This window comes from Austrofundulus limnaeus, unplaced genomic scaffold (assembly GCF_001266775.1).
Source record: "Austrofundulus limnaeus strain Quisiro unplaced genomic scaffold, Austrofundulus_limnaeus-1.0 Scaffold183, whole genome shotgun sequence".
Lineage (NCBI taxonomy): Eukaryota > Metazoa > Chordata > Actinopteri > Cyprinodontiformes > Rivulidae > Austrofundulus > Austrofundulus limnaeus.
Window position 1 is genome coordinate 434,896 of NW_013952585.1, and position 13,381 is coordinate 448,276.

The following is a 13,381-nucleotide window of genomic DNA, read 5'->3' on the forward strand; positions in this document are numbered from 1 at the left end:
ATATATAATTTTTGGAGTCCATCCTGTGCTGTTTAATTCTCTGTGTTGTTTTCGAAATTGGTGGATTATGCTATCAATCTGCTGCCCCGAAATTATTGTAAAACTGTGTTGAATTTAATGCGTGGTGCCAGAATTGTCTTAATTATAGGACAAGCTCAAAGTTGTGAAAACAAAAACAWAATCAGCACCCAGCTGAGCTTCCTCATTAATAAATTTTCTATGCTGGACTTGAGGAAAAGTCCTCRTTATTTAGTCAGCCAATGTAGGAAAAGTTCATTTATGTCCTTTCTGGATTTTTGGCATTGACACCACAGCCAGAGTTAATGGATTTGTTAATTTATGACCCTCTCTCTCTAGATGTTCAGTCAACTATTGCATTTGCATGATTTGTAGATTAATATGGATGTTATCCTAAATGCCAAAATCACCACAAGTTGATGTTCCACTTTGAAAACAGACATTCTGCTTCATGCCGTTCATCCAGCCTTTTGGGTCTGGGTGTCTTTAATGACCTGGTCCCCCCCCCCCACCTCTTTTCCCTCCGTCCCTGACTTGGAAGATCTGTCCAACACCAGCCAACGCTGCCCATGGATGACTACGACCTTCGCTCGGCTGCCAGCATCTTGGCCTCGGTGAAGGAGCAGGAGGCGCGCTTCGAGCAGCTGACCCGAGCGCTGGAGGAGGAGCGCCGCAACGTCACCCTGCAGCTCGAGCGTGCCAACCTGCCTCCCAACCCCTCCACCAGCCAACCACTGGCATGGCAGCAATTGGTGATGCAGGTAAAAATGTGCCACCGTCCACCATCTTGTGGCATCCATGTCTCCACAGTGTTTGCTCACCGTCATTACTCCTGGAGATTTCTCTGCACTTGTTCAGATTGTCGGAACCTCCCTATCCTGGATGTGGTACAGTCATCTTCTGTGTGGTGGCTCGTCATTAAAAGTGAGATCCAACCTCTCATTCTGTCTCCCTTCACCTTCTCCTCATATAGGCTACGTCTTGGCATTCCGTCTCATCTCCCTTCATCCACTGGTCTCAGAAATTGTCTATATTGGATGTGGCTTTTCCTCCAGCTCCTGCAAGCATCTGGAGGGCATTAGAGTCCAGGCCAGAGCTGGTGTCTATTATTGCTGTCATTGCAGGAGAAGGAAATATTAAAGATCCATGAAACTCCTAAAATTTCCTAAAAAAAACGCGTGCAACAAATACACTGATATGTACATTGATTTATTAGCCGTAGGGAAAAATGTTCTGTTTAAGATCAATATAATAAACAAAAAGTCTTGATTTGACTTTTGATCTTTTGGTAAAATCCTATGACCTCACYTTTGTATTAGGCACTTTTTGAACTTCGTACAGATTTTTATAACCACAACAATAGAAGCAGMCACATTTATTATTTATACAGCAATACGTAAAGAAATTTAACTGTCTTTATACATTTGCTTATGGCTGTATTTTTTTAAAGAGTCAGTACCAGCATTCATTTTTAAGAGCTCGATGCCAAATTGGTGATAAAGAAAAATGAAGAGAATTGTTTGAAAGCATAATCAGGGAGAGTAAAGCTGTCGGCTCCATGTTCGCTATAATGGAAACATAGTGCTGTTTTGTGTCTGTATGAGTGTGACAGAAAGATGTTCCCTGCTCCATATAAATGTGCCTGTGATTTACTGAGCAGTACTTAATACGAAATATGTCTGCCACATTGAGCTCTCTGCATTGAAACATTGCATCATGCATAGATTCAAATGAGCACATGGCTAGTAAGCATATCTTTACGATGCTTGCTACTGAACTTACATGGAAGAGATGTTATAAATATTATGACTACTTACCTGTTATTGAATAGATATGGCCAAAACAGCCTGGATAGACCGTTGACTTCAGGAGTTTCTTTAAGTCCTATAAGCTGCATGGTCAGGCCGTTATGGCTTGGACTTATTTGTTTTACAGATTCCTCAAATAAGTGTTTAGATGCAGATTTGAAGGATTCTCAGGCTGATTAAACACTAAACTTGTCCTTGTGTTTCTCAAGCCGTTGTTGATCATAACTGATATTTATTGATTGGTAGGGTGCATTATCATGCTGATAAAAAACAGGTATTTTAGGCTGCCTTCAGTTTTGATGATGACCCCACTGTGATGTAAACACTCTTCCAAAACYTGAGTGGTCTTTGAAAGATCTTGCAAGGCCTTCAGGTGTGAATTAAGCATGCAGAGGGTGGTTTTGAGTATGCACAAAACCTATGTGGTGAAGTTGCAGTGGTTCAACAGTAACAAGGTGGCAGTGTATTCATAATGTGGGACCTATGCACCCACATGGCTTGGTGGTTAAGACTTTGAAAGGTGACTGCCTTCATGTAAAGTGTACAAATGCTTTTCTGACATGTAATGGAAACAACTTAGTGCCAACCTAGCACGGTGTGATATTCTACCATGTAATACAGTCAAACATTGCTGAAAGGAGTGATGCCAGGGCAGGCAAATAAAAGTGGTGAGGGTGCAAGAGAGCATCTTAAAGATGTTGCAATTGGTAGAAAATATCTATTTGATGAGTACTAAGTGTGTTGAAGCATCATGATAACCTTTARATTGAAGGTTTTCCAAAATTCCAACCATGTTCTAATCTGGAGGTTATGAAGATTGTAGAGAGCTCYTCATCCAGTGTATATGGGGCCTTAAAGAAAATAAAATCTTTATTAAGTGACGTACTTGGTCACTAAGAATATTTTTGGTTGATGATAATTGACCACTAACCAGTTGAGTTTAAGTAGCATTCATGTGAATTACAGAACCCAATGTTTCCCTGTAGCACATAGCTAACCCTGAACGTTGCACTGCCCTTGCTGGCTTCCCTTATTTCATTAATCACCCTGGTGCTGTGTCTTACTCAGGTCAGCCTGACTCCTGGACCCAGCTGGTCTAAAAGAAAACTTGTTTAATAAGACCATGCTTGTATTTTTCCAGTTGTCTGAAGTTGGTCATGAAGGTCACATTTTGAATTTAGATGCTTGTGACAGTGAACACTGATCAGCATGAGCACTTTGACTAATTTCCATCCATGTTTGTAGAGATTTTGTCTTTTGTCATCTTTAATTTTTGATTATAAACCTTTTTTAGCATTAGGAGCTTCTGTTGCTCTTTGACTCAAACAATATCTTTGAGTCTTGTTTCCAAGTGGCTCACAGGGAGATCAGTGAGACACTTTAGGCCTATTTGCACTGCAAGGCCCGGTCTGGCTTCAAACCCAGGTTTAGTGTAATTACATTAGTCCTTATGGCCCAGGTCCGCCCCGATTTCTGGAACCCCTGACAGCTGTGGTTCCAATCAGGCCAGGCTGCTTGGCTCGATTTGATGCTAGCTACTGCTGCTCATCAACTGCTTCATTGACCGGGGAAGTTACGTCACACAAAGAGTAACTTTATGGGAACTGCTTGCAGTGACTAATGTTTTTTTCATGTTTTTCCTCACAGCTACAGTAGCAAGCTATCAAACAACAACGTGCTAACATTAGCAGCTACCATTAGCTTACTGCTCTCTGTCGTCCTGCCCTCTCGTTTTAAGCGTTGTACTGCTAGATGGTCCAGTAGCCTACAGTCTCTGAGACTTTTCCATCGAGTTTGGTGTAGTCCATTATTATTACTGTTATGTCACAAATAAAGTGAAATAAGATTTGTGGCTGTTCAATATTATGATCCAACCCACATCGAGCCAGCTCTCTGTTCAATGCAAACACAAACAAGGCTGGGACAGAATAAGGTCAGGCCGATTCAAGCTGCGGTGGGCCAAGCTGAGCCTTACAATGCAAAAACGCCTTTTGACCCYCCTGTGTAGAATCACAGTTCGGCTGATTTTTACAAAGTTAATGCATATATAACTTCCTTGTTTTAATTACCATAGCTAAGCTACAGGGATGAAGCTGTCTTTTGTCTTTTGTCAGAGTTTATTTAGATATGCTTAGCCCCGGCACCTCACCAAACCTTGGTTTGACTTCAGCACTGTGGACAACTGAATTTTCGTAATCCTTTCACAGCTTTCCTCCATTAATGTGTTTAAAGTGCCTTGTGTAATACGGACTTTTAATTTGTGTGTGACAGCCAGATCATCCTCAAACATCCCTCAACGCCGGACACATAAACACAAATGTCGATTGTGAAAACTAGTGCAGCTGAAGAAACACATTTTACTTCATTTTCAAATGTCATGCTATCATCTGTAATTGAACACCTCCCAAACCAGTTTTACTGTAAGGTAGGAGGTTAGAAGGCATATCTGAAGTTTGTGTTTGTGCCAAGAGACCAACTCCACTCACAGACAGGTTGTATTAGAGGAAAAATACATCAGGTTGTTCTTCTTCTTACCCCCACATGCACACACTGTTTAGTCTACATGATGGATTAAAGCTGACCGTGGATCAGTAACTGAGGGTTTGGATTCACAGCCTCTGTGCCAGGCTCAATGAGGTCTGCCATTATTTAAAGCAGAGGTCATGAAAGAAAAAAAGCAAAGTGAGTCTGATAAATAAGGCTTGATGAAATTAGACAACTAATGAGCATGCTCAGCAAATGATCTGAAACTGATGTGGATGGCGCGCCCCTACTCGACACCCACCTCTGAGCAGACTAGGTCTAAACATTGCTGTGCGACTAACGCTTTTATTTGTCTTTATCGTTATTATCAGCTCATTAAAACAGGCAGCTGAGTGTGCAGCAAATAAACACGAGCCAAATTATCTCGAGCTCTTGTAGATGGCTTACACTTATTAGCACAGCACTTTATGTTCAGTCTGTCATGATCAACAATTTTTATAAAGCCCCTCCATTTTGGTTTGTTGATTTTAAAGCATAGCTCTCAGCGGCAGTCACAATGACACTCTGAATGGCCACCAAGGTTGAGAAATAGTGTCTACGCTTTGCCATCATGTGAGGAAAGTCAGGAACAATGCGGTCAGACACTCCATTAGCRGGTCTGATGAAATTATTTGTTCAGATTCAGTGACATGGACCTGGGAGCCTCAAAATCTCCATCTTTTCATTGCCCCAATGTGATCAGCCACACGCTAAGATCATACCCTTTCTACGTTTAATATCATGTTGGCTTGTGGTAATTGATTTTAGCCAGAGGGAGCGTTATCAGCAAGGCTTTGAAAGGTCAAGTGGTGAATGGTGACAGTTCTATGTACAGAGACAGGCAGACAGCACTCAGAGAACCATGTCTGTTTGYAGCTAAAAGAGTTGGTGACCTCATTTCACATAAACCAGGCTCCTAATCTGCCTGCCCACGGCTGCTGCCTAACATATACACTTAGACGCCATTTTGGGGCAATATCCTGCACAGTGGGTACAATAAAAATGTTGGTGATTGAGATTCAGATTCTGTTCGGTGGGATGCTTGTGTTGCAGAAGCACGATGTGCCTTTTGTTCAAATGTTGCGGGAAGTTTTCAAAGGTTCTTTGCTTTAGACAGTGGAGGGAACAGTGGAGTCTTTGATCTGTGCTGCTGTCTGCTGCTGAAGATGTGAGAGCCTTAGCCCTGCGTTCGCATGACAGTACTCGGCCAGCGATCGCTCTGTCCATCCCTCCACCCACTTTCATCTGCATAGACCCCCCCCCCACCCCCACCCAAGCCCTGTTTGGGAACAATGAACACAAAAGGCCGAGGGGTGCTATAGCGACAGAAGATCTATCCGTCCAATGCCAGCGCCCAGGCGCCCCTGTACACTCATAAATCACCTGCCTAACAATGAGCTTTAGTTGAGCCCGTCCCCTCCTATATCGTCTCCTGTTTTCTCCCCTGCTATGGCACCGAGAACCACTGCTCACCATAAACCTCCCCAATTATGTTGTTAGGAAAGTGCCCCCCTTTGTTTATTGTTGTACGCCACGCTGTTCCCATATTACTCAAACGCTTTCCCCTTTTTTTGTGCAGCAGTTCACTGAAACACACATCAGAATTATGTTATTTGTGGCAGCTTTTTGACCATTAATCTTACTGTCTGATAAAGTTTTTAACTGAAGCTTATTAAAGCAGTAATTTGTAAAGGCTCTCAGTCTGTACGATGTAAAATATTTCCATTTCCAAGGCTAATTATATTTCTGTAGCCATGTTTTAGAAAATAACAATTACCGGTAGCTGTCAAGTGAAATGTACACTGCCGGCAAATTAAACTATATTAGACAAAAAAAGCTGAGGGAGCAGCATGATGTCTCCATCTGCCTGGTCACTTATTTCCTGCTCCTTGGTCTTGCCACGCCCACTCCTCACCTGCACAAGAAACTGCTTCATAGTGATGCTGACTTTTTGGCTCCTCTGCATGCAGGTACCAGCCCTCAGTTAAGTTCAGAAACACAATGGACATTCTCCTGTCATGTAACGCAAGTGTGAAAGGACAATTCTGGAAAATATCCTGGACAAAACCCAGACCTGATTGTATGGACCATTGGTCTGGGTTCACACACAGCAACACAAAAGCTAACATTCATCTCAGTGGGAACCTACAATGCTGTATGAACAATGCTTTGTACCAGCTGTAAAAGCTCTACAGAAGCCGAACTGCTTTTATAAAACCCTTCAAAACAAGGCAAATGAACAAGGGTGAACAAAGCAAAAACAAGGTGAAGGTTTGCCACAGTGAATTCAAAAATGGCCAGAGCACAGACTATTTTTATAAATATTAATTAAAATTTAATGTGGTAGTAGCTGAGAGTCATTTCCGTCACATACTTTGAGGGATACTAGATCTTATTAGAGCTTCAGTAAGAAATACTGTATGCTTTCAATCAAGGATTAGCACTGTTTTAATTTTTTCATGTTTTACACTTTTTATAGTCGATTTGAGAAAATTATAATACTGTATCTTAAAGTGGACAAGTTAAGTTATTTTTCCCTTCATCTGGGAAGGAAAGTATTTTTACTCAAGGTTGAGGTTGTGTTTATTTGCCTTTCTTAGACACAAAATGTGGCAGAGAATACTTTGAAGGAAAGACAGCGGAAGAGCTTTTTGTACTCTTGGTTATTTATATTCCTCTCGAGTGGGCCGGACCTTCATCCTTCAGCTCGTCCCCACTGTTGGTGGACTTAATGTCTGTCCTGGTGCACCTCGTTGCAATTTGATCACAATCCATTAAACCATTATGCTCGCTAAAAGCACAAGGAGGAGTATCCAAAAGGGACGTGCATTTCCTTTAACATGTATTTCCTCCACATCCTCATGTAGAAGAACATCTTTATATCTGAAGGGTACTGCCTCAAGCTGAAAGCTGTAGAAAACATAAAAGCCAACTTAAAGAAGCCCAAAGTAGTCTAAACAGATCATTAGGATTGGCTGGTAGAGTCTGAGACTAAACTTTAGACCATATGTTTAAAATAAAGCTCTTCTTTTTCACAAGACACCTGAGGAATGTGACCTGAGCCTTTTCAGTGTTGAGCAAGATAACTAAACAACCCTGGATGCTAAAAAAAAAAGCTAAATTAAAACCAGCTTTCATGGGTCTTCCTCAAAGCCTTGGTTTAATCATCTCCATGAGTTTTAACATAGCTGGGTGATAATTTTACTGCATGATTCACATGCATATAAACTGTGAACAAATGAGAAGCAGAAGCATCATTGAGGCTTGTTTTGTTTGGGTTTTTCTCATGTAGGAAACYCCACATGCAATTACATGTATGTCCAAAGCAGGTATACAGTCAAACAAGTGGAGTTGTCTTTATTAAAACGTGCCTCAATACCATACTACCATTAAATTTAAGTCCTTTGCAAATCCAGTCATGTATCCAAGGGAGCGATAATAATTATGAAATAAAAACGCACATTTAAACTCTTCATTTAAAATCATGACACAAGCAGACTAATGAACAAAGATAWCCTCCCAAGACCCCCAGTCTGATTTCAGTAGCTGATGAATCAACTCTCAGCTGGAATAAATCTCAGCTCTCTTTAAAAGTGAAGGGATGAACCGTGCTGGTGTTCCTATTAAACGTCATGTCTCCACCTGTGTTCAGTGGAGACGCTGCAGCAAATCTCATCTACTGTCTGACACATATCAGGCATGAAGTTAGAGGCAACGATTGACTTTGCGCTCTGGTTGACTGACTTGATAAACTCTGGCATTGCCTCAGGCTGAGGGCGCACAACGCACATCTGGACAGACTGAAAAGGCTAGAATTTGCAGACCTGCTGTTTCATGTAACAGGGTTGCCCATGTTGACACAARCTTAAACTGACTCTGTTTTACGCTGAGTGAGGCTGTAAGGTAGMTTTTTTTTATTTTGTTTATTTTGACTATGGCCAACAGCTGAAACACAGACAATGATGTTTTTCCCTGTGTCTTTCTGTGTTTGAGACCAAAAGSCTTCATGAAGTACTGAACAATTTTCAATGAAACCTCCAGAAAGGTTTGATTGGATGTATATCTACAACTGATTGGGTTTTTGACCCAATCCAATTCAGAACGGCGGCTTTAGTCAACTGACCATTGAAAACACAAAAAAGGCTGTAATTCAGTCAACTTATCAAATATCAACCTAAAATTTGAAGTAGTTGTAGCTGAGAGCCATTCACAACACATYRTCCAAGTACAACTCATTGCACCAAATCTTTGCTTAAATCTTTAGCYTTAACTTGCGAAGTTAGCCATATTTGTTTGTTAGCAAAATATCRCARYAACTCTTTAACGTTATTTTATGTTTTTTTTATATAAAATAACAATTGGATGTATAACTATAAGATATTAAAGTTTAGAGTCAATCCAACTGAATTTGGGATRCACAGTTAATTAACCAACACAACTCTGTAAATAGTAAATGGTCTGAAATTGCATAGTGCTTTATCAAGCCCKTACAGACTACAAAGCACTTCACACTACAGTCACCATTCATACACACATRCACTGATGGTGGTAAGCTATTGTTACACTGTTGGAAATAATGGGCCAACTCATCTCCCGTGTACCATATTTACTCTAGAAAGAACTGCAAACAGAAAAATACAGMTTAACAGGAGCTCACTCAGTACATGTCTGTGCACTGCCTCATCATGTACTAACTGGACTTCTTCACAATATTACAAAAAAGAAAAAAAAACAATACATATTTGTAAAAACTGTGTGAACACAAATCAGTGCTGTGTTCGTTCTTCTATTTTAACCAATGACATCACTGTTTGTACATGGTTTCAACAACTGTTTTTAATCGTTTTATCCTTTGAATTATTTCAATGAACTGTATTAAACTAAACATATTTTAAATCAACGCACTTTCTGTATTCACAGTTAGAGTTTAACAAAAAGCATTTTTAYCCAAAGATACACTTGTGGACAATAAAAACTTCCATCGTGGCCTCATAACTGGATTAGCACTAGCATGGGGCTGCACATGTGCTCTTTAGCTTAGCTTTAGCTCAGTATTTCATTTTCACAAGCATCTTATGACATAAAATACATTTACTCTGTTTAACATAGYTTTTGGCCATAAACGTGTGCCTTCACAGAACTTATGTGCACCTCTCAACTGTTATCTTCTCTCATATGAATTCACAAAGGCATGAAACAGTTTTTGGTTCATTACGGCTATTACTACAGACTACGAGTCCACCATTTTAGCTGTGTAATGTGGCATCTTGCCTGATACATGAACTCAGTTTTTAGCTTGACATTMTTTTTCACATTAAGGCACTTATGATATACTACTACTGTTGTCTATCACTTATATTATTTTCAACACAGCTTACCTGCAAAACCTGTAAGATACTGGTTAACAGMTGCTCTCTTGGTGCATGTCTGGACACTGCCTCGTCACGTACTAGACTTATTCTACCATGTGTCATCTACTGATGCGCATGYCACCAAGCACCCCCCGGCAGGCAAAACCTATATTACACTCTCTTAAAGCAACATAGATGAACAATAATTTTACTGGTAAAAAGTAACATTAAGTATATAAATAAAAATTGGGTGTAGGGGCAACTATTTTCATGTATTCATCCATATCATAGGGCCACACTACATTGTAGCCCCAGCTGACAGACTGACAGAAGCAAGGCTGCCATGCATCGACACCACTACCAGCAAGGAACGAGGGATCGAACTGGCAACTRGCAGTCACAGGACGACTGTCCAAACCACAGCCACCCATTAAACTGCAACTCAGTTGATTTTACAGATATTYTGCTAAAATTTGATGTGGTGGTAGCTGAGAGTCATTCCATTCTTGTGATATTGCATCATGGTATGTATCTAWATATAGCTCATGAAGCTGCTTTAAAGGTGTGACCAAAACAGCTACAAATCAATGTGGTGTTGCATAATGGATAAAACATTGGTTACAAACTGTAAATTGTGTCAGTATAAAAACATACCTCATGATGGAATGAGTGAGTGAAAAAAGAAAAAAAAACTCTTGAAAATCCATCTAATAGTTGGCCTTCCAGTTTGAGGCTACTTTGTCACCTTTTAACAGTTAAAGAAGTTGTTTAAAACTAAAACACATGTTCAAGTGTTTGCATATGAAGTTAATGACTTGTCACAATGTCAGACCAGCTCAGATTGTTTTGTTTGTGCCTCACTGGCCCATTTACACAAAAAACACGCACACACACAAAAACCCAACAAGCTCTAATCCTGTTACGGCTGTGCAACAAATCATTCCGGGCTATTTCAGCATTGCAACATAAAAAGTAAAAATACAACTCTTTAATCTGAATCAATGCCATTCAAACCAAGCTTTATTTCACCAAATTAAACTAAAATTGCCTCTTTGCAAAACAAAAGCCCCCCAATAGATGGAAGGCTAATCCRCTGCATCGCTGACTGGCCGTTTTTCAAGGAGAAAATAAAACATGATCGTAAAAGTCATTTAATGAAGCCATTTCTTCTGTACAATTGTTGGAACAACCAGCACCCATTTTTATTGTTGTTTGACCTGAACATTGCTCTACGATTGTTTTATAAAACCGAATGATCTTTTTCATGTCAGAATACTTTGTGAACCCATTCACCTCATCGTTAAAGACTGAGGGTATGAAGTTTGCTTTTACCCCAAAACTGCATACTTGGCCGAGGTAAAGTATTCAAATGACATGCCATTAAAGAGGCCTGTGAAACTGATACCAGTATTGTTTTTTTAATGGAATGATGATAGACCACATGTATTTCCCAGCTGCAGGTATCTTTTTTTCCCCCTCATTATTTCTCCAATCTTATTTTCTTTCCGTTCTTCGCTGCGTCTGCCATCATTAATGGAAGTGAGAGAGGAAAAAAAGTGTGATGTTAACAGATGTAGCTTCACTGGAGGTGTCAGGCTGTCAGAGCAAGCCTTGTTGCTAAACATTAACCTTTCTACCATCTGCTTCACGCCATACGTCTCGACAGACTAAAAGCTGACTGCAGAAGCTTTGATTACAACTCAGGCATGACTCATACACCTTGTGGATTTACTTCACTGGCCTAAATTTAGACTCCTCATAAGAAAAGACTTGGTGTGTAATGTAGTCACTCCTCCTCTTTCTCTATTACCATCTGTTTGGTTTTGTTTTTTGTTTTTTTGTTTTTTTTGTGGCTCGATTATCCCAAAGCCAGAATTATGCAAACCACTGGACTGATAGATTTAAATGAACTAAAATTTAGGATAGTAGCTGAGAGTCATTCTCAACTAATACCTACAGTGCTAACTGATTTATCTTTAAAATATTAAACTTTTGGAGTCTGTTGTATCTCATGAACAGAGAGATTTTAAGCTGACTCTCAGAAATTGATAGCTTGGTCAATGCCTTCCTACACAGTTCTGCWCGATTCTAATCTCCCATCACTCCTCCGTCTGGACTTCCTCACCTTGACATGAATTTCTCAGGTAGAATTTGAACTCGGCCAATCAGTAAACAAAAGGAGGAGTTGTGAACGATGTTTATCATTCAATGTTTGTTATTCAATAAAGTTCAGCTTAGTTTTTTTTAAGCTCTGATCAGTCTCCATTCCTGGGTCCAAATCCTACTAAAGCTATGACATTACAGATATTAAGCTAATGTCAATGTCAGTGTCAATGTCAAATTTATTTGTATTGCACATTTACAACAAAAGCTGACCAAAGTGCTTTACAGTTCAGTCAAGACATCAAAAAACAAACAAATAATAGATGCAAATACAGAAACACAATAAATGAAAAAGCTCTAACTGAACCTCCAAATCTTAAACATAAGCCAAAGAAAATAAATGGGTCTTCAGCAAAGATTTAAAAGCCTCAACAGTCTCTGCTGACCGAATATGAAGAGGTTAACTGTTCCACAGCTTTGGAGCAGCTATTGCAAAGGCCCGGTCACCTCTGGATTTCAGTTTGGATCTAGGGACATCTAAAAGGAACTGGTTGGTAGACCTGAGTGCTCTGACTGGAGTGTAGATGTTAAGAAGATCACATAAATATGACGGGGCCAGACCATTAAAAACTTTAAAAGCCATCAATAAAATCTTAAAATCAATTCTCAGGTGAACAGGAAGCCAGGGAGAGAAGCCAGGACATCATGTACAGCTAATACTGTATATGATGTGGTAATCACTGAGCATCATTTTAATCATCAGTATTCCAAAGAGTACACTTTGCAGAATACATTTGCTTCAAACTTTTACTTTAACCYTCAAGATCTGAATTAGTATGTCTGTTGGAAAAAATATTTAAGAAACTACTGGATACAATGGAATGAAATATTTAGAARGTAATCAGTGGATGCACATCTACAACTCTTTAACATTTGGAATCCACCTGGTTAAGGATGGCCGCCACAGCTAATAGATAACACAAAAATGACTATAACTRAGTTTTACAGATAAAAAGATTTGATGTGGTCATCCATAATCTAAGCATTAACACATCTTGCAAGGTCTCTCAATATTGCATGAAATTGRACATATTGTTTTTACAAAGTTTGACCCAAAACCGTTAGACATTGTCATTTTTGAACACAAGGTGATCTTAGTCCAAAACTCTTGCATGAAAAGTGTGATATACTGTACATTCCTTCAGTCAGTCCTCCTGTTTCTGTATGTTCTTGWTTCATAAGATGGCTTGATTTTTCAGGTGTATTTATTTGTTAATCAAAGATGAGGACCAACATGGATAAGACTGGCCAGTTTCAATATTCATGTAATCAAATGTTATTTAGTGGAATAACCTCACATMTTTATGGTTTCTCGGAGAACACAAGTATCCAGAAATGAAGTTGCATCAAACATTTATGATGTGTTTTTCCTGCCCAGCAGTGGTAAATAAAAAGACGGAGAGCTACTTCCTCCTGTGGATTTATGTACCTGCCATAACAGATACTTGATATCCTACACATTCTTTTGAATAAATTGTTTTTACTTAAATTATAAAAGCACACATACATTTATCTGAA

The 13,381-nt window shown here is 39.6% G+C and overlaps 1 protein-coding gene across 2 annotated transcripts in view; it reads left to right on the forward strand.

The window, feature by feature from the left end:
- arvcfb (ARVCF delta catenin family member b) overlaps nt 1–13,381 on the forward strand; it is a 352,935-nt gene that overhangs the window by 151,403 nt on the left and 188,151 nt on the right. For both annotated transcript variants that reach the window (XM_014018097.1, XM_014018096.1), the window contains 1 exon segment: nt 560–779. In XM_014018097.1, coding sequence (XP_013873551.1) covers nt 588–779 — 192 coding nt within the window. In that variant the 5' untranslated portion in view covers nt 560–587.